A 22,739-nucleotide genomic window follows, 5' to 3' on the forward strand; every position below is an offset into this window, starting at 1 on the left:
GGAACTGGGCTCATTACCAACTATTTTCCTTTCGTGAGATAAACATGTTCTATGCCTGGGAGACAACTCTAAGGGCTACAGTACATGCTTTACATGCAGCAGCCCTACTAGATCCCGGTATCTCATGAACACGGCTGGGTGAAGCTCCCTCCCCCACCCCCCCAACAAACAAAGCTGCTGATGAGGCTGTGATGTGCTGGTGCCACCTCGCAGCTGTCTGACGAAGCCCTAGTGCCTGGCTTATGTGCTCTGTGATTCACGTCTCCATAATGCTGCTATGAGAAATGGCCAACCCATACAGAAGGTGGCCCGGGTAGCACCACAGCCTCTTCCTCTCCAAAAGCAACACCACACCAATGGCTCCAAGTTCTGAAAGGGGGCGGCGGGAGGGGAGCTCTAGGGGGGCATCCAGGAGTCAAGTTTAGTAGAAGCCAGCCGCCACTCTCCCCAGTACTACTCTGGGAACTTCTACCCCAAGGGCAGCACACTGCGTACTCTCCACACTGGCTCCCAATGGGCCCAACCTGAATGCAACTGATTGAAGAAGACACAGGAGCAGCTGGAAAGAAGTGGCCACAGGGACACTCTTCCTGGTCTGCACTGTGCAGCTCAGGATTTCTTAAATCCCCAAGTGTGAGGGGGAAGAATGGCTGATGCATCAGAGGGGAAATGAGGAAGGCAATGGAACTGTCTGGTAATTCCACTGATGAAAATCTTTCCTGCAATCTTCAGGAAACTTGAGGCCATTCAGTGGAACATTTTCTTCTTCTTTTCTTTTGTTTGTTTGTTTTTTTCTTTTGGGCTACACCTGGTGCTGCTCAGGGGTTATTCTTGGCTCTGTGCTCAGAAATCACTCCTGGTGGGGCTCTCGAGACCATATAGGGATTAAACCAGGTTGGCTACATGCAAGGCAAAAACACTACTTGCAGTACTATCGCTCAGGTCCCAACGGAGGCATTTTTTTTTTTTATAGGTGCTACCACTGCAAACTTAAGTAGGAAATACTTTCATTAATGCTTGGTTAAATCGAACAGTTATGTGTGCCAAAGTGGGTGTGCAGTTGCCACTGTACAAATTGTACAGGCCATAAATCTACAAAATAGTCCTTTCTGCCTTTGGGGAGGAACATTCTGCTTTTGCCACAAAAGAAGGGCTCCTCCCCTTCAGGCGGTTACTGCTTCTGTGGGCGTGTTCCCCACCATCAGCGACCCTCAGGGGATGAGGTAAGCAATGAGTTTTGCTTAACACTCTCCCAGAACCTCACAGCAAGTGGAGTCCCTGAGCCCTGGCCTTGATATGACCAGCCACTTGATAATGAAAACAGCAACCCTGTACCCCACCCCCCAAACCCCAGACCCCTTCAGAGTTCCAATCTGCAAGAGATAAAACTTGCAGAATGGAGGGCAGACTGTTGGAAGAATGTACAGTAAGATGCACGTCTCCACGCCATGTTTATAGATTGTTCTGGAGACCACTTTCCGGAGTGAAATAATGTTAAGAAGTCTCATTCTCATATCCTAGCACTTCTGGATCACTCATTTGAAGTCTTTTCAGACAACTATCTGTGCCTCAGGGATAGCTCTCTCAAAGGAACAACACTCCCTGCCAGCACTAGGTTCAGGTCTGTGGATTCTATGGAGCGGGGTCTGGGGGTCCTGTGACTGCGGGGCACAGTTCTACTTCTTTTCTACCTTCTTTCTTCTACCACACAAACCTTCCCCTATGGAAAGGTGGGTGGCACCTCATTTCCTTCAGCTGTGCTGTCCAGGGTACAGGATGTGTTCTATGGCACTGTGCTGTGTGTGTGTGTGTGTGTGGGGGGGGGGTGTTCCTCGTCAAACATATAGTACATGCCTGCTGCATGCCTGAAAAGTGGACATAGGATAAGGGCATACAGGCATACGATCTGGTTTCCTGTCACCTCACTGCCCGTGCTGTATCTTTCCCACAGAAGCAGGAGTAAGCTTTCTAAACAAAAATCATGTCACCCATTTGCTTATCACTCTTCCAGAGCTTCACAACTCATCAGCCAAGAAACAACTGAGGTTTTTCCCTTCCCCCTCCCCAGCTGGCTCTGCCCCTCCTCCGGCCCTTACCCTTTACCTGTTCCCAACTGGGCTCCTCCTTTTCCTTGAATGGTCAGAAAACTTGCTGCCCCGGGGCTTTTGTACTTGCTGTTCCCCTGCCTGGTGTCCCTTCACTTAGACATTAAATGGCTCACACACACCCTCACCGCAAACTTTACTCCTTTCAAATTTTTCCTCAGAGATCACGTTCATCATGAAGTTGTCCCTGACCCCATCCGAATGCTTTCACTCAGCTGCACTCCTGGTCCTTCTCTCTGTAGCCTTTTCCCCAGGAGACCCTCCAGCTATTGGCAGGACTCCAGTGCAGCTTCCTGCCCCCTCAGAAGAGAAGCTTCATTGAAGGAGGGGCTGTGCTGTCTTGCCATTTTGAATTTTCCACACGGAACAGTGGGGCCATCTTTCTGGAACACAGAACTGGAGGCAGGGCTTATGCTGATCTGAGGTCTGAAGCCAAAGTTCCCATTTAATTTGTACCAAAGGTGGACGGGTGTCCCCCGGTTTTGAGTAGAACTGAGTTCTAATGTCTGAATATTAACACCCTAGAGTTAGACACCAGCCTTGGGCCACCAGGATGAACAGCAGAGCTAGTCTAAAGGCGGACACATCCCTTTACACACTCCTGTTTCTGTCTGCTGGTCATCCCCCACCAGGGGACTCTCTCCTGAGGCTCTCGGGTCAGCTCACAAACCTGAGCCAATGGCGCCTGTCTTGAAGAGCTGTGGCCCGGAGGACTCCAGTGATGAGTGGAGTCAAGCTGCTTCTCCAGCTGCTTCTGTGAGCCCTGGGGATGGAGCGATGTGGCAAGTTTCCCTAACAACCAGGCAAAGGCTCCGAAGCCCCCAGGGTCTACACGAACATCCTGTGCAGTTGGGCAGCCCAGCAGCACTGTGTGCTTTTGCCTGAGTTTCAGGCCGGGGTTCGGGGGGGGGGGGGGGGGGGGGAGGGGGAGGAGCAGAAGCTTGCCTGGAAGAACCGAGGCAGCTCTCCCCGCCCATAGGCCACCTCAGGGCCTGAGGACACCCTGGTGAGGAGAGAGGTGCTGGGTCAGTCAGAGGCCCCAGTTTCCTCCCGAGGCAACAGCTCAGCATTCCAGGGTCTGGGGGTGACGGGCAGGAGGTTGGAGCGATGGAAGGGGTCTTCCACTTTTGTGGGAGTTTCTTATTTTCTCGGCACTTTTACTGTTATGCCATTGGGTCACTCATGTGCTAAGAAATGGGTTTTGGCCATGTTCCTGCTAAAATTCTTTATGCATATGTACATTTTACTGGGATGCTTTTATTGGCATGTTGATTAGTGTGTTTCCTGTTTTTTCAGCATTTTTCCCCCATCCTTTTGAGAGACTTTTGAAAGGCTAATGGGTAAAAGGAACTAGCTTTTCTCTTGATTGTGCTTTATAGAGATGTAGTTCATGCTATCATTATATATCCTTCTGAAAGAAGATAAAAAATCACACTTCACCCCCTTCTTTCTGTTAGCAACTTAAATGGCAGACAGCAAGATTACACTTGGCCTTGGCTTTGATTTGGTTGCTGCTAAACAGAATTTAAGCAAAGCCATTGGGCCTTTTCCAGGAGCCCATTCCAACAGCCGAGGCTGTCCATGTTCCACACACCAGAACCAGAGGCCACGAGGATCAGTTGTGGTACTAAAAACAAAAGCATTAACCCAGGTGTCAGCATCAACCCAGCTCTCGACCTTCTGAAAGAAATTCTCTAGGTTATTTCAAATAAGCTTTAATTAAAAGTCATTTCCAAAAACTGCCTCTGTAAAAAGTTCTTGATACCTGCTGGCTATCTCTTGGCAACAGCTCAAGCATCCCCGGAGCCATAATTAACAGGCAGCAGGAAGATGCCACCTGCACTTAAAACCCTGCAAGGAGGGAAAAACTGCACTAACCCGAAGCTGCATTTCAAAGAAAAAGCGACATTTTCAAGTTCTTCTCAAGGAACACATTAAGTATCATGGTCATACTTCAGAATGAGCAATCCTGGCCCCTCCTGGCTGGGAAGCTCTGAGTACCCTCATCTTTGAAGCAGTCCAGGTTTGCTTCAGAAACACCGACCTCTCTTCCCTTTCTGCATTTACTACCTTCGCCTTCTTGTTCAAGGGTTCTCTGGCCCTCAGGTGTGGCAGTTCTTCACCAATGTGGGAAATTTAAACTTGACGGGCAAGGTGTTTACTAGAATATGTAATACAGGCTATTTTCGATCACAAAAAGTTTTGATCACTGCACCTCACTAGGCTGAAGGCATGGTGTTTTCAGGGAAATCTCACCCTGACTCAAACTGTTCCCCCCATGCCTACCTGTAGCTCAAAGATTTTATTTTTTGACATGTAGATATAGTTTAGTTGATGGGATTAATTTGAGTGTTAAAATAATTAGCTATTTTGAGCAGTTCCTGAGTGTCTGCTTGGCTGGAACAGGACATCAAGCGCGAGGTCTGTCTGGGGCCTTACCATGAAGGCTCATCACTGCCACAGTGGCAAGGGCAGCTGGAAGGAAGTGGAGGGGGGTGGAGAGACAACTCGGGTGGCAGATCATTTTCTTGAGACCCAAACGACACTAACACTTTAACTCCTGCTGACCAGAGCTGACCTATGGAAGAGTCAAAATGCAAAAGAGGTTCTTTCTGGGCTAGTTAGGTGGGAAGAAAGATCGATAATTTATGTGGTACAGATAACTACGGAGAGAGAAATGTGTTAGTCATTTGCAGGGCATATGGCAACACTGTGCTCAAGGAGCGTGTGCAGAGGGCCAGCCACGCGGTCTTGAATCGACCATATTCAGGGAACATTCTGGGGTTCTGGGCTTTAATTCTTGTCATCAATATTCATATGAAGCTAGGATGGGCCCTGGGCTAGCACTGCACATGTTGCGGTCCCTCACTTGCAGGCCAGTGGAAGGCACTAGGAAAGCCCAGGAGCAGAGAGGAGTCACCAGCTCACAGTGAAGGAGGGCACACGGGAAGGGCCCACAGGTGCGAGAGGCTTAGTGGGGACCCTGTGGTCAGGAAGGGGGCGAGAATCACAGCTCAGCCCACACGAGCTGGCTGCTCCTCACACTAGGTGCGGGTCCATCTTCTCACACGTTAGGCCAGGTAAGCCCTTATGGAAGGAACTCTGATCAGACCCACTTACGAAACGAGACTCTCAGCTGCAAAGGGCTGGCTGCTGGCTAAGACATCCGCTCGCACCTGGAAGAAACTGCCGGCTGCCGAACCCAGGCTTCTTGTGAAGGCACACCTGCCGCAGCAGGCAGCACAGAGGACAATTCCAGGCAGGGCTGGGGGTAGGCAAGGGAGGACAGGAGGAAAGTAGGGTGTGAAAAAGGCTGGGCGGCCCTGCACCAGAAAGCAGGTGGGCGCTAGAGTAGGACCAATGGACGAAGATATGCCAAGCCTGCAAATGGGATATAAAAGGTGAATGTTTGTTGAAGGACACTGTGACCTACTTGATCTAAGGACTTGGTAGCGCTCTGTTGGCATGCTGGCTCTGCACCCAGGGGCTGGCTCCATGCCTGACACCACCAGAACATCTGAAGATCCCCCTTTGATCTTTGGGGGTCTTATTTCATGCCATAAGCCTGACCTACCATGGACACACAAAAGTCTGAGGCATGTTTGTGGGCTACATGAAATCACTCCGTGCTTGGTTCTCAGTTCTCTGATCTGTTTGACACGGTTTACTGGAAGAGGAGGCAAGAGAAGACTGCTTAAAGACCTTGTAGACACAGCTATGAGGCATCTCATAGACACAGTGGCAGGACTTGAAGTCAATGGATTTATAAACAATCATTTTGAAAGGACTAACCGATAATCATATCACATACTGAGCTCTGGTAATCTGAGATTTTATCAAGTTTCTGGTAAAGTTAAAGTCTTTTTCAAATTTAATTATTATCTTGGGCTGGAGCGATAACACAGTGGTAGGGTGTTTGCCTGACGCACAGCTGGCCTGGCTGAGCCGGGTTCGATTCCTCCACCCCTCTCAGAGAGCCCAGCAAGCTACAGAGAGTATCTCACCCACACGGCAAAGTCTGGCAAGCTACTCATGATGTATTCAATATGCCAAACACAGTAACAAATCTCACGATGGAGAAGTTACTGGGCCTGCTCGAGCAAATCGATGAATAATGGGAGGACCGCGACCGTGACCGTGAATTTTTATTTCATCAAGAAATTTAGTTTTGGGTTTGGCCACAGGGATTTTTCCCAGCTCTGAGCTCAGGATCACTCAGGTGGTGCTTGAGGGACCATATGGGGTGTCAGAGATTGAATTTGTGAGATTATGTGCAAAGTCTTACTCCCTGTACTATCTCTCCTGCCCCTCATCAAAACATTTTGAAGAACAAGGAAGGTTGTGTTTTTTGAGTGGGTTCTTTTGAAAAGACAAACAAAACAGCATTATATTTGCTTTTCTCCTCTCGGATTGGTTACCGGATTTGGGCAGATGGAAATATTCTCTTATCACTGAATGTTTAAACGCTGTGACCACTGTAACTGAAAGGTAAATTTGGTGGCATCTTACCAGGTAGAAGCTGGTTAACTATCTAAGTCACTAAATGTCTGAGCTGACTACATAGTAGGAGGGAATGAAGGGTGGAGGCTCAGTGACCCTTGGCCAACTTTCTCCGAGCTTCACAGCCTTTGGTTGTCCCTTCATAATTTGGTCTTCAGCTAATTCAAAATTGATGTGAACGATTAAGACTTGCTATTCTTGAACTCCCTTCGAGTTCTACTTTTAATGATGGTCTTTTATGGTTTAGCAAATTTTTGAGACAGGTAAATACATAAGAAGTTAAGAAGTGCTATCAATCAACACATTAAGATCATTTTATTTAGGGGGAAAAAAGGAGAAGGAGAGCAAGGGAAAGAGAAAGAATGCACTAAATGAAATCTGTAACATCATGACATCATTTTAACAAATGGGGAAATCTGGGTCTAAAAGTTAGGGTCTGCCCTGTGCTGTTTTGGGAATTAACTTGATTCATATATTGGCACAAGTGTAAGGCTCATAGGTCGTAGCAAGTGAAATCAGGGTGCAGCTTTATGCCTCCAGGCAAAGCAACTTGTACAGCATCTACAGTCAAGATTCATTCTAGGACCAACATGCAACAGTTGAATGAAGAAATTTTATTGGTCACCAGAGGGACACAGTAAAGCCAGGCTGAGCCTTCTGATAGTTTCTATGAATTTAATATAATAATTTTGTTGCGGAAAGAAAATTACAAGCGTCTTAGGTAGGTGAGCACGATCACTCTTTCCAAGAGGGCACAAATGCAATTTCTGTGAAGATCAAAGTGTGTAATTTTATATAATAGCAGCAGCAGTATAGTGTCCTGAGACTGACTCAGACTAATCAATCTGGTTTAAGCTCAAATTTAACCTACATTAAAAGTGGCAGACCCTGGTGGAGCCTAGTGAGGTATCTTCTCCCCTTTATCCTAAATCCTGCTGTCCTTACCATCTAGCCTATTATGAAGGAGAAAATGTTTCTGAGCATATCTCGGAGAAATCAAATGTGTTTATGTAGCACAAATAAATAAACAGAGATTTGTGCTCCCTCTGCTGGATCCCTAGAGCAGTATTAGTGTAGGAAGGAGCACACGCAGAGCAGGATCTTCAGCTAACACAGTGGACTTGGGGATACTGAGAAAAACCTTTTGGACCTTGGTTTCGGACTAATTGTTCTAGAAAAACCCATCTTGACCAACAACTGACAAAGATACTTGGAAATTCTTAAAATTATATACCAAGTCAGACATACCTATAGTCCTTGACTACTAAATTGCTAGCTGTGACTGTAATCGTGATTTGGGGATTCATTTATCATCAGACAAGCAGATTCCTCCAAGATTTTTAAGGTCAAAACATAATCTTTAAAGTGGCTCTGGGGTAAAAAAAATTAAGTCCAAGCTAAAGTTTTGTTTTTTCTTTTCTTTTTTTTTAATAAAAAATGCTTCTCCAGGGTAAGAATTTATACTATTTATATCTTTTCTGATAATGTCAAACATTAGACTTGATTTTCCAAATCATTAGCATGCAGAAGAATGACCTCATGGCGAACAGATGCACTTGGCTGTGAGCTGCAGTGATTACATCAGTCCCTCCCAGCAGTGGAGGGTGCCCATTCCAGTTAACCCTTTAAAGGCCTCTCTGCTGCTCCCCCCTTCCCTGGAAACATGCTTTAAAATGCAAACTTAGTGCCCAGTGTGAGTGAGAGTGTGTAAAATGCATATATACATAGTATAGGTAGATATATGTATACTCACATATGTGTTAATATGTAGTCAATATTTTAAAATTGGCTTAGATGGTGCTGCACAATAAAGAAGAAGTCAACAAAGGAAGGTAAACTGTAGAGCTAGAGAAAAAGCACTCAATGTCATGCAAGGCACCAGCATAAGCAACAGACACAACAGATACGAGGTAGATAATCTACAACAGCATTCTGACTGCAAAAAAATAGGGAGCATGTCTTTTTAAGATCTTTTAAGAATGCTTAGCATCCATGTATTGCTTAATGACAGCAGACCCAACAAACCCCCAAGATACTTATGGAGTGGGCAGTGCATCAGGAACAGAATACATTCACTTGGCCAAGTGCCCTTCAACGGCAGGTGTGGGTGAAGAACCAGAGCTGCGGGGGCCAAGGGAAGGGCATTTTCCAACAGTGGCATCTTTGGGCACAGAGTGTTCGCTTTAGGACATCTTTACATGTTGCCCCTAGGACCTCAAGTATGGAATTAGAGTCCTTCCATCTAGAAATGGATGCTGTTTGCTGCTACAAATACAGTGTGGGATGAATTCAGTGTTCAGGTTACTCTTCCACTGCATTATCGACAAAGCCTCTTGTGGTTAGGATACAAAGAAAGCCTTGGAGCCCTAATTCCACAGACTGTGCATCTGCATGTGAGCAGGAGCCCAAGGCCCTGCTTTGATGCCACTGTGGGCCGCGATGGCCTGATTGGGTCCTACGTGCACTGTGGGAGCTTAAGCTGCTCAGGGTCAATGTTTCCAGTTGGCTTGCTGTTTGTGAGCACAGACTGCACCTCAATTTCTTAGTTTAAGCTGACTGACTCATCTGGATCTGAGTCATCTGTACTCATAAACACACACACACACACACACTGTAAATATATGAAAAATATTTTCATCTATTAAAGTAGTAAGAGAAGGACAGGAATTCCTCAAGGCAGAGACGTCCATCCGTGAGAGGACAGGATCTGAAATACGTCTCTTGGGTACATCTACTTTCAGGGCAATGCCCCCTAATTCTGTTCAGATCAAGCTCATTTCTAGTTTCTTCTAATAATTTTTACACAGATACACAATAGAAAAAGAAACATGATGTCCACACGTAAAATTGAATTGTATTCATGAACTGGTGCAATAGGAAGTTCACCTACTCTACAGCCAAGAGCCTGAGCTGCAAATAGGATGAAATGGAATACTGTGTTAAGAACTGAAACAGTGGAAGCCCAGGGTGTGTCTTGATAGCCCACCTTTGATTTCATGTTTCTCTTGTGCAGGTTCCAGCACGCACTCTTAAGAGCTGTCAGAAACCTTTATCTGTTAAGTGACTTTGGCAAATGTGATATTCTTGAAGAAGCCTGTCAGCAGTCCTCTCCAAACAGCAGGTCTTAAAAATTTCAAATTACTTTTGGAATCTCAAAATGTTATCTTCATGCCAACTCATCTGAATTGGTTTAAGTAATTCTGAATTTTGTGAGAAGAGGGAACTAACTCATATAAAGGCAAACTGTAATGAGAAAACAAAATTTGTTCAATAATTATTTCAATAACAACTTAATCGAGTCTTCAGAATAACCCTTGTTTGAGTTAAGGAATGTAACTATCTAGCTACTCTTCCATTTCTTTTAAGAAACAAAAGCCTTCTTGAGACTTAAGAAAAACAAAAAGCAACACCAAACCTGCACTGAAGAATTAAATCCGAATAATTCATGAGAATGGGAAAAAGTTACATAAGAATGTTGAAATATTAACTTTGCCATAGATCTTTTGTGATCTTCGATGTAAAAATCAGAAAAGCCTTAAGACTCTAGTTAGGTTATGAAATCTTCATTTTCCTTAAAACTGATTTAAATTTTTTTTTTCAATTTTGGCAGAGTATATAAAATAATTTAATTCACAGCTGTTCTAGTTTTTTTTTCTAATGTAAGAAAAATTAATCAGAGCTTTAAGTTTTGAGCTTTTCTCATGTTGTTTGGGTATTCCAGTTCAACAAAGATCAAGAGAGGCCCTCCCAGTGTTTCGACGCCTCACCAGGAAGCAGAGGCGCGATTATGTAAATCTCGCGGGCTCCCTAGCCTCAGCCAGCCTGCTTATCTCCCAGGCCTTCTGCCTGCTGCTCCTGGCTCTCAGAGCAAGTGCAAGCCTCTCCCTCTTATCTCCCAACAAAGCTCCGAGAAGCCAGGATTGAAGCCAGCGATGATGTTAAACAAAGATGCATGGTTGATTTTGTTTGTAAGTGATTTATTTCACTGACTTTAATTTTTTTCACTTTGTGCATAAGATATTTGTTAGCCAGTCTGAAGCAGAGAAGTAAGGTGGGGATCAGAGACAACTGACAAAGGTTAGCATTTATTAAGCTCTCTAATAGTTGTGCCTACACCAGTGGAAGAAAGAGAAAGCCCCTCCCTGAGAATTTCAACATCCATTGACTAAATATCCCATTTACTCTCTGAAAGGCAATTAATCTGTAATTACATGAAGAAATTTACAAGTAATTCTATTCTTTGGAGAAAAAAAATTCCACAGTAATCATATAATCAGTTGAAGCAGCAGCCCAGTGTCATTTCCAAATTGGGAGTTATAAAAAAGTAATACTGGAAAACAATGAAATAGCTAGAATTCTTCAAGATTTCCAGTGAGCTAATAAAGTAAAGTGGTTCTGTAAGTCAGCCCCTAAGCAGGTCCTCCAGCAGGTGCGGCACTGGTCGGCAGCTTGTCCGTGTGACCCGGCCACTGCAGAGAGCAGCGGACTGCCGGGCTGATGGGCCGGGGACACTGTCCTTCCATGGCTCCGGCATTAATCCCTGACCCGAGGATCTCAGCGGCATAATCCCCATTTAGCATTAGTAGCAACGGCTTCTACTGTGAGGAACTCTTTTTTGATAAGTAAGCACTGAGTCGGGCTTCGCTTTTAAACACCATATTCCCAGCTCAGCAAGAAACCCGCACTCCTGAATGAACTGGAGCACATTACTGAGAAAAAGTTCATTAACCTTGCTAGATTCGGGGGTTAACAGGATAGCTGAAGAAAAGAACTGAGTGAACAGCTTGGATACAAAACAAATTAAAATGAATGTCATCATTCCTTTTGATATTCATTAGTTGATTCAGAGGGAGAATGCTCTTCTTAAATTTGCAAGCATTTATCTGTGAAAAACAGGTGTACATCTGCTGCTGGAGTGCATCCGAAGTGTGTGAGGGAAGAATAATGTAGACACTTACCCGTTCCACTGAGGGAGTAGCTGGGGCAGGGAGAAAAGACTTGGGCTGCAAAATCTTCAAATGTCATGACTTCACGGTGGTTTTGAATTATTGCTTCAAGGTACAGGGCTCGTTCTTCGTAGCTGCAATGACTGGTTAAGTAAACTAATGCTCATATAGAATAACCTGCACGAGTGTCACTGCTTTGTTTTAAATTAAGTTAAGCAATTTGGGTGGAAAAAATCCATTAACATCCTCTCATAGAATTACACGTTAGTCATAATTAATGATAAAATACCTATTTTGTAAATTTCTCTTACAGACTTTAGCTGCATCCCAAACCCCTAAATCCCAAACCTGAAATCACTAAAATTATGCACAAAGCATCAGTTCATTAAGATTGAGTCATACACACACACACACACACACACACACACACACACACACACACACAAACAAATAGAGACATTGACTGTGCTGCCACTTTCTCCACAGAGAACTGTGCGACAAAGTTGGATCTTCCCTTCCTACATCAGTGGATAAAGTGTTTTTTTCTCAGTGGACCAAAAGGGTCAATCAATACATCCAGTAAGACAACTGTGTATGCACTTTTTAAAAAATAAAAAAGCACATATCACGGGGAAGAGGCATATCACCAGGAACGTATGCTCCAAAGTGGAATGGTTGTCTCAAACCAAGACTGGTTATGAACATTAGAAAATAAGAACTAAGAAGCAGGGAATATAGCAGAGAGAGTACAACGCAATAATTTTTTTTTTTTAAAAATGACTACTGCCTTTTAATTAAAACTGCAGTCTGGAACACACGCATTCAAATGTGTAATCAAAAACCAGTCACCAATAAAACTTACAAGCGTAACACGCTGAAGCAACTTTCCAGCTGTCTTAATAGGACCCCTGCGTGTGGCAGCCATTCACAGGGCAGAAAGCAAATCTTCCTCTTTTGTGTGTGGCTGTTTCCTCAGAAGGTGAATCATGCACTTCCAATAACGGGATAACGTCAGAACAATTCGGCAGCGGATGGAAGCACCACACATATGACTTTATGAATTAACACTTGGGGAAGTCAGCATGATGTCTCATTTTCCCTTTTCTCATTACCAATGCAAAAGTTCAAAGTCTTGTTTTAGTCATTTTGAACATCATGCTAATTCTCTTGGAAACACAGGAAATGGGGCTCACCATTAGTTTCCTTTTTGCAGCTCCAAAAGAACAAAAGTAATTCTAGCATTCTTACCATATTTTATACTATCTTTTCAAAATGAGCTCTTTGAAAATACACACTGTTGGTTATCATGCCCTTTCAATTAGCTTTCAATTGATTACATGCTTTAGAACAGGAAAATTGTATTTTTTCATTTTCTTTTGACACAGAATGCATATGGATTTCCCAACATAGATGCTGCCTCCCCTTACTCCAATTATAGTCTCCAAAGACACTCATTCCACAAGGGGAGCAGAGGTATTCTTGGGGCTATGCTGATCAATATAATGGTCACAAGCCACATGTAGTTCGCTAAACTTAATTAAAATTAAAAATAAAAATTTGATTCCTCTGTCCCACCAGGAATATTCCCAGCACTCAAGAGTCATGCGTGGCTATGGCTTCCCTTCCCAGACTGCAGACTCAGAACACACTCACTGCTGCACACGGCATTCAAGGGCCGCGTTATTTATCCCAGAATCTCCCATTAAATTTGGTCTTTTCAACTTTCAAAAAAGAAAAACGGATTTGAAGGTTTCACAGTGGCCCTTCTGATGATGTCTGATCTTAAGAAAGGCAGTTGCAACTGCCCATGGCCCAGGCAGCAGGAGTTTGAGCAGGCTCCTCTACTGCGGCTGAGCTCCTGGTGACTTGCCTTAATGAACAGGCTGCCAAACTTCCTTAGGAAGAGGCGTCCACACAGGCCCAATTCTAGAGGGACCCACTAATGCCATGCACGTCTCATTATGAACACGCTCATTCTGCACAGCACTTGGCTGTCGCTGTGACTCTGCCCTCCGTGCATGGCCCCAGCAAGCCGCTGGTCTGGGGAACAGCAGGGCGTTAGGCCTGAGTGGCCGTCTGGCGAACAGGCACTCTGACACTAAGCTGGCACGTGCTGGCCCAGCAGGGGCTGAGCCAGGCGTGACAAATTACTCAAAGAGCTGAGCTAAACTTCTGGCTGACAACCACCTGAGCCTCCGGACAGCCGTGGCCGCTGTCAACGCTCAATTCATGGCTCTCCTTTCAGTCCACAGTCTGCTTGTGCGCCTGTCCCTCTAAAGACCTGTCATGCTCTGCCTCGAGCCACTCTGTTCTTTCCTGAAAGGCCCCACTGTGTCCAACACATCCACATACAGTGAGTGCGACGAGGGTGAACAAAACAGAAGCTTGAATGTAGTTTGCTGAATATGCTGAAGCCACGTATCTGTAAGTGTCTGCCACGTGTAATGCTATCTAAACTGACCCCTGCAGCAGCCCGTCATTGTCACTCCGGATAACACTGAGCGGCCGACGCTTCCCCTTGTCAAAGTTGAGCAATCTGGGCTCCTCAGAGAAAGTCCAGTAATGAAGCTCGCCATTCCAGTGGTGGGGTGGGGGTCAGGGAGACAAAAATCAAGATCTGAGATTTCTCTGACTTAATGACAATTTATGGTCTGACTTTAGAGGAGGAAGGATTTATGTCATGGAAGGTTCTGGAGTTCACTGTCCAAACACCCAGCCATGTGCACCGAGCACACACTCCTGGCCTAGTCCAGGCTGCGGTGGAGCCCACCGCAGAGCGTTAAGAGTGCTAAAATGGGTGTTGTCATTTTGACAAACATCCATTAGGGACTGGGGTGAGACCAGGAGCTCATCAAATGCATTTTCACTGCGGGTCCAAGCCAGGGCATGTAAACACCATGACAAAGAGAAAACAAACACCCCGACTCTGGCAGCATTGAGAAACAGCCAAGGAGCTCTGGGTGCCAAAAATCATTTCTTTTAGGAGAGATTAAAAAAAAGAGAAACCGTTGCTTTATTCTTTTAACTGAGTTTACGTGTAGAACTATGATACAAGAAAGGCAAATAGGAGCAGTGTCACATGACTATTTTTTTTTTTCACCTAAAGTTCTTAGGGCTTTGATCCCAGATGCTCTCTATAAAATAGGCATCTATAGCACAGCGGGTAGGGCGTCTGCCTTGCACGCAGCCAACATGGCCGACCCGAGTTCGATTCCTCCGCCCCTCTCGGAGAGCCCGGCAAGCTACCGAGAGTATTCGATACGCCAGACACAGTAACAACAAAGTCTCCAATGGAGACATTACTGGGCCCGCTCGAGCAAATCAATAATCAACGGGAGGGCCTTTACTTACTTATAATGCATTTGGTTTCACTGACTATTTTTATTTTTGTTGGGGCCAAATCCAATGATATCCTAGCCCTGTCAGTAATACCTGGTGGGGTCAAGGTCCATACCCAGTGAAGTGAGGGTATTTATAATTTAGACATCAAAGGGCTTAGACGATTTTTCTCCCCAAGCATAACAAATGTGAAGATGGGAATGGAAATCTGAAATAATGCTGGGCAGTGAATGGTCAGTGGCCTCTGAAAGTCAATGGCTAACAGAGTACCTAGTCACAAATGCAACAGACGTTTTAGTACTAGCCAATGCCCTATGGTTCTCTTAGAATGCTTATACATGTAAAACTTAAATTCTGTTCTGAATTACTCCCATTAAAAAGCATATAAATGATCCCTGGTATGTGGAGGGGGAAAAAAAAGCACCCATTAGCAAAACTCTTTTTTTTTTTGCTTTTTTTGGGGTCACACCCAGCAATGCACAGGAGTTACTCATGGGTCTGCACTCAGGAATTACTCCTGGCGGTGCTCAGGGGACCATATGGGATGCTGGGAATCAAACCCGGGTTGGCCGCGTGCAAGGCAAACGCCCTACCCGCTGTGCTATTGCTCCACTATCCACTATCGATTTGCTCGAGCGGGCCCAGTAACGTCTCCATTGTGAGACTTCTTGTTACTGTGTTTGGCATACTGAATACTCTCCGTAGCTTGCCAGGCTCTCCTAGAGGGGTGGAGGAATCGAACCTGACTCAGCCAGGCTGACTGCATCAAGGCAAACGCCCTACCGCTGTGCTATCACTCCAGCCTGCTATTGCTCTAGCCCCAGCAAAACACTTTCTCGAAAGAACACTTTTCCCCCTGATTACTCAATCCAGAGAATGTTCAAGTGACTAACTAGAAATCCATTTTTGCTTATAGATATTTCTAGGTTTCTTTAGTGAGCTGCCTTGTCTATATTTTCATGGAAGAATTTTTTCAATTCTCAATATGTCTCTACTTGGATAAAAAGACTGTATGTCCTTAGTGGTTTTATCGAAAACTTCTAAGATCTTTCTCAGAACCTCAAGATACACTTTGATGGGTTCCAAGAATCTGCAATCTAAGCCCAGCTCCCAAGTTTATTCTGCTTCATTTTAATTTTTTACAACAGCAGCAGCAGCAGGGTGGGAAGAATATTACCTTTGCAGGAAGACAGGTCTGTTTGAATTCTGGCCTCTTTCCCAAAGCTGGGCACCAGAGAAAGCTACTCTAACATCCCACCTCAGGTCTGTGTGTGTAAAATGGGGCAACTGGGAAGATAAAGTGGAATAACACCATTAAGCATCATCCCAGATTCAGAATCCAAGAAAAACACTGTATAAATGGACTGCCCATGTGTCTCCCACATGGAAGGCCCAGGGAGTTGTCTTCCAGAAAAAACTGGGTAAAGCTTACAGGGGATCTCTGGGCTGACTGCTTTTGTACAAACAAGTCTCCTTGCCTAAAGCCCCATGGCTGAGGCCAGTCCTGGTATAAAACAGTTCTGATCTATTTTACTCATCAGGAAATGAAACAATTCAAGTGACTTTCTAAAATCACAGTTACTCCGTGGTGGGTCACATGCAGCCTAAATAGTTTGAGGCATGGAATCAACATGATTAGATGAAAACTTTTAGACTGTTCTAAGAAATGTGTATAGTGCTCTTCAAGTTTTGAATAAGGTCAATGCTAACTTATATTTATCTGTACAATCAGCAGGCCTTACCAAATACCTCCATATTCTACTTCTCTTTGCTTACTTGTCCAGAAATGCATGACATAAATTTTGGGCCAGTGCAAAAGACTGGAAGTTACTCATAGATTTGGAGAGATCAAGACTACTGAGAATGGTCTTGATGGACAAAGGGTCATGCTGGATGATGCACCTGATCTGCAGGGGAATGGGAGTGGAATAAAGGCAGTTTCTTCTATTAGTTGAACTTCTGAGAACTTTGAAAACAGAAGATACAGAGTATGACAACAAAATATTTTCATTTAGGGGGTGAAGTTTTAAAAGTTGATCAAAGTATAGAGCCTTAAAATGTTCACTGGTCTTAGCTAAGATACCCAAAATACAAGCAACCAAACAAGATATAGATATGTTTAATGTCACAAAAGCAACAACAACAAACTATGGTTCAGAACAGTGGAGAGACAGCAGCAGAATAAGAAAATATATTTCCAACTTATTTATCTGGTAAGAGTCTCATGATTAGAAATCTTACAAAGAAATCTTATGACAAAATAATAAAAATAAAACAGTCAAATTATTATAAAAGATTGTTTCCAAAGAAAAGATACACAAAACAAATAAAGATACTTAACCTTAGATTCTGTGGGGTCTGAAGGAGTGTTTAGGGAGAAATATCAAGGAGTGGGCTCTGCCTCAGCAGACACTGGGTGGGGAGGAGAACGATGAGTCATGAGTTTGGAAATTGTCTTGAAGAGGAAAGGATGAGGATGCAATGCTAAGGGCTCCTGCTGCCCCATGTTAGGTGGTGAGAGAAGTCAAAGAACAGGAAAGGAAGAAGTCATCCTGGAGAAATCCAGATCACAGAGCATAGAGAGAAGCATTTCCTGGAAGGAGGAACCTCCACATTATGAACTTTTTTATTTTTAACATTTTGCCTGGTACCTGCCACTCAGAGACTCCATAGGTGGACTGGGTTGGCATTTAATAATCCTAAACAAATGGAAGAAATTCCATAATAATCAAGAGCAGATGCTGGTTACAGCCTAAGGCCATACATCACTTTTTTATAATGAGCTTGTTTGTTTTTTATAATATAATACAAATTTAAATTTTAGTACTGCTTAATATCCCAAATAAATGATTCATGCAAAGTAAATGCCACAGCCTGAAATGGATAAAGAGGATGACTTTACTGAGCAATGTAACCAAATTAAATGGATGTTTGGAAAAAGGAAATTAAACACACAGAGGTATAAGATATTAGATTAGATTTCAAACCCTAATGATACTCTCCTGGACAGGAAAACAGTCTACTATTGCTAAGAAAGAAGCAAATATCCATATAACCAAGTTTAAGAGTAATTCTCAGGAAATGATAAAAGTAAATGGAAATGAAAATAGATATTCTTTGGGCTATTAAATTACAGATTTTTGGAAAAGGTCTGCTCTCATATTTCTACATCCTTCCGGCATCGGCAACTGAAGGGTTCCCTGAGAATCTGAGAAGCTCCCAGGGCGCAATGGATTTGATCTATAATTTTATTAGGAACGTTCAAATCAGTTCTTTCCAGAGGACTGATTTGTGAAGGAGCACGTCCTTCATTACAGCATTTCCTTTTTCTCTCTCTCCAGCTCTCCTGGTGCACCTCACCTTTGGTAAATCAAAAGTGAGAATAGGCCCCGTGATACTGCCACTCCACGACTCACATCAGTAAAATCATAAGTGACAAGAAAATCAGTCATTTGGCTTATTTCATGTCTAGAGAAAGTGCTGTCAAATGAGTGAGTAAAGATTCCACAGGCTGCTTCTCTGATGAAAACGACCCAAGAAATGAGGAATCGATACGAACAATAGAAAGCCTAAGAGTTCTGCCATGTTTATGCCAATAACTTGATTTCTAGAAGGAAGGGAGTCACATGAACAGTTTCTGTTCACAGATACTCATTCAACACTAAAAATATGGTATATAAGGAGTGAAAATGCGTACTTTCAACAATGGAGATGACTATTGCTGAAATTTTGTGAGAATATAATATCCATAAGATCTATAAATACCCAGAAAATAATTAGAAATATGAAACTGTCTCTAAGCATCTTTAATCCTCTCTGTGTTAAGATATAAAAAGGACTGGCATCAGATGAAATCCTGGTGACCATGAGCTTCTACAAGCATGGCTCTGGTATGCAGGCACCAGGACTATTCTTCCAAACCGCATGGGGACACCAAGCTGGCCAGTTCTGTCCCGGCTCCCAGCTAGCCTCTGATCGCAGAAGTCATGCTCTCAACCCGCCCCCAGCACCATCTCGCAGCACACAGCAGCGAAGAAACCTGGTTGGCGGGCTCCACAACTCCGGGAGAATTCTCCAGGCCCCATCCAAGCCAATATCACTGGGAGGTCCCAGATGAGGTAGGTGTTGTTACCCCACCTTCTCCAGATGGAATCCCGCAACCATGAGCTTCTACAAGCACGACTCTGGTGTGCAGGCACCAGGAATATTCTTCTGAACCATGTGGCTGCTTATGTGGCCGCAAGGCCTTTCCTGATATGCAAAGTGAGCAATGTTAAGTAAATGATTTAGCATCTGTCCCTGGAAGGCAGGCTTGAATGGTGGGAAAATTTGAGCAAAATATAATGCCCAACCAAAATGCATCTGGACTGTGCACTAAACTATAGTACTATGCTGCCCTGGGAGAAGAAGGGTGTTTGTCCCTCCACCTGTCCCCACTTAAGGAGGGAGCATGGTGGCCTCCATCTTTTAGAGCCTAATGGACAGCCAGGAATGAGACTGCATTGATGAGGCCTGCGGGGCCTTGTGGAATGGAGGGTGGAACTGGCCCTGCTCTCCGTCCTGTGTTGCCACCCACAAATGCCTCCTTCGGCTCCTGAACAACCATGATCCCAGAGGCACACAAACCAATCTCAGAACCCAGGGGCTTTTGGCAGTAATGCCTCTAGGCTTATTACTAAAATATCACTTGATCACTTGATATCCCGTTACTCAATGATTTGCTCAAGTGGGCACCAGTAACGTCTCCATTCGTCCCTGTCTGATGTTAGTTTAGCTCAATGGCGTCTGCTCGCTCCAGGAACACTAAGAGCCTCAAACTGATCGTTCAGGGTCTTGACGAAGAAGTCTGACCATCTCGTAGGTGGACGGCCACACGATCTTTTGATGTCCCATGGAATCTAGTCAGTAATGGCTCTACTCCAGGGGTTATCTCCAAATCTCATTACGTGTTCAGCCCAACTGATTTTTTTTATCTTTTTTAAAAAATTTTTATTAGTGATTAATTTTTTAAAATTTTTATTAGTGAAACACGACAAGGTACAGTTGTAGATTTTTGACGCCTTGGCAAATGAGACAGCACCCCTGATTCTTGATCATCGATGGAGGTTGGAACTCCAGATTCTTTCTTTCATTTGAGTGAAGCATGGTACTCCAAGCACAGCTCTTTTGAGTCCTCTTTGGGAGACCTGAATAGCATTATCATCCTGTTTTTGTAGGGCCCGGGTCTCTGAGGTGTACGTTAATGCAGGAAGAACAGTGGAATCAAAGAGATGTGCCTTGAGCCAGAGGTTCTTCATCCTCTTAGCTTTTCCTTGATGCTATTGAAGGCGTTCCATCCGCTCTCTTCCTCCTGCACAAGTCAGGTGCCATGTCATTCATGTTGACTTCTCAACCTAGGTACACATAACTGTTGTATTCGGAGATGTTCATTCCATTGAGAGCAAATGGAACATCAGGAATGAGACCATTTCTCATAAACATTTGTATTCATGAAATTCAGCTGTAGTCCGACCTTTCCACACTCGCAGTCGAAGTCGGCCAGCATTTGTGCTGCTTAGCTAATGTTTGGTGTTATTAGAATGATGTCATCAGCAAAGCAGAGGTGGTGTAGTTGCCGACCATCTATCTTTACCCCATTCCTTCCCATTCCAGTCGTCACATGATGTTCTCAAGGGTGGCACTTGAGAATTTTGAACTTGAAGAGTTTTGGTGAAATGGTATCACCCATTACACCACCTCTGCTTTGCGATGACATCATTCTAATAACACCAAACATTGATGAGTACTGATGGTAGGTTCTTCAGGTGTTTGGGTCTGAGCTAGGTGCTGTTCGCTTCTTTACCGACAAAATGGCATGTCAGATTTCGGAAAAGAGAACCTTAGGAACGACAAATCCATCCTATGGAAATTGGTATATTGGCAGGTGGATGTGGCTATTGGAGAGATCTGAGTAGAAGTCATGGATAATCTTCTCCACTACTTTTCTTTAAGATGTGATAGATCCACCATGATGTCAAAGGGCAGTCATCTTGGTCTTGCAGTTGGAGAAGGATAGGAGGGCATTGCGAATGCTTTTCCCAGCTTCTGCCACATCTGTCAGCACTGCTGCTCTTCTCTCTTCGAGGTCTTTCATTATTGCTTCTCTGGACTGCTTTGTGAGCACGGACATTTGCTTGTGGTTGCCTGAGGCTTGCGCCAAGCCACGTTGGTGAATGAGCTCAAGAGTTTTCGAAGACAGGCATCTTTTTGTGGCTCTCTCTCGGCGTTCCTTGCACAATCATCCATGTGCTGAACTAGTCAATCATATTCCTGGTCAATGATGGCATCTTTCCATGTTGCTGCAATAGTGCCAAACAGCTCCCAATTGGTGGTCATTCTGGTAGTTCTCTTTTTAAACTTTGCAGCCCTTTCTCCCCGCTCCGTGAAGTAAATTTTGTACAAAGGAGATGGTGTTCTGATCCCATTTGGAATTTTGGGACAACAGCAACATCAGTCAGGAAAAACGCTTGATTGAATATGATGTGGTCAATTTTGTTGTGGAACCATCCACCAGGAGACTCCCATGTCCAACGTTTAGATTTGGCCTTCTGGAACTGTGAGTTATCACGGATGGTCTTGGTTGACATGATGAACTCAGACAGTCTCTCACCCTGTTCGTTCCATTCTAGGCTACGGGTCCTGATGTGGTGTTATTCGGCTGATCTTCTTGGTCCTATCTTGGCATTAAAATCACTGACAATGATCTTGTAGAAGGTGTGGTCTTCTTTATAGAACTTCTCCAGCTCCATGTAGAACTTCTCAATTTCTCCTTCATCATAATTGGATGTTGGTGTATAGACAACGAAGATAGAAACTGCTGGCAGCGAGCCCTATCTATTCACGTGTAATTGTCTGATTTGGGTTGTTAGGCATTCGAATGAATCAATGCTCATGGCCAACTTCGTGTTGGCAAGGACAGTGACACCACCGATGTCTCTTTTGTTGCATGTTCCGAGGAACAGTTCTTCTCCAGTGTTGCAAACGGAGTAATGTGATTGATGCCTTGTTGTCTCGGTCAGACCAAGGATGTTGTACTTGGTTTTTTGCACCTGTACCATCAGGTCCTCGATGGATGCATGCGATGCCAGCGTACGTGCATTGAAAGTACAGACAGCCATTTTTGTCCTTCTTCGTTTTGGCAGCCTAGTTCAGCCTTGAGATTTTATCAACCTCTCCTTTCCCATCCTTCTTAATGCTGCCATATTGGTGGCTCTTTCAGGGTCAGGGGAATGAGACCTCCACTACCTCCACTACCCAGCCACCGCCACACTCCAGGACACTTTCTGGATGCTTGGACCGAGACTGTGAAGCCCCACAGAACCAGTAAGCAGAACTCTGTGACTTTGGACTCCAGGCTCAACGGGACCCAGGAACAGAGATCGTCTGCCTGCTCCCACCAATCTCCGGAGATCAAGGAATTAAAACCAGAAACCCCACCCTACCATGCCCTGTCTGCTTCCACCAACCTCCAGCAACCCAATGATTACACAGAAGACCTACCCTACCGGTAGCAGATAAATACTTCATTGGCAGACCTCTACTACCTCCACTACCTCCACTATCCATCCACCGCCACACTCCAGGATGCTTTCTGGACACATCATAAGACACTTAATACACATCTTCCAAGATTACCGCACAATATTTGATAGGGTTCAAATATGGTTTGAACCATGGGAACACCTACAAGGGTGATTAGAGGCCACCCTAAAAGCCTCTATCCCTCTCAGAGAGCCTGGCAAGCTACCGAGAATATCCCGCCCCCACAGCAGAGTCTGGCAAGCTATCTGTGGCATATTCGATATGACAA

General features: G+C 44.5%; 1 protein-coding gene across 1 annotated transcript in view; it reads right to left on the reverse strand.

Moving 5' to 3' along the window:
- Positions 1-22,739, reverse strand: part of RALGAPA2 (Ral GTPase activating protein catalytic subunit alpha 2) — a 380,552-nt gene that overhangs the window by 11,908 nt on the left and 345,905 nt on the right. The window contains exon 39 of the mRNA XM_056121724.1: positions 11,564-11,685. Within this exon, the coding sequence (XP_055977699.1) occupies positions 11,564-11,685 (122 nt within the window). The remainder of the gene's footprint in view (positions 1-11,563; positions 11,686-22,739) is intronic.

This window comes from Sorex fumeus, unplaced genomic scaffold, assembly GCF_029834395.1.
Source record: "Sorex fumeus unplaced genomic scaffold, SorFum_2.1 ptg000044l, whole genome shotgun sequence".
Lineage (NCBI taxonomy): Eukaryota > Metazoa > Chordata > Mammalia > Eulipotyphla > Soricidae > Sorex > Sorex fumeus.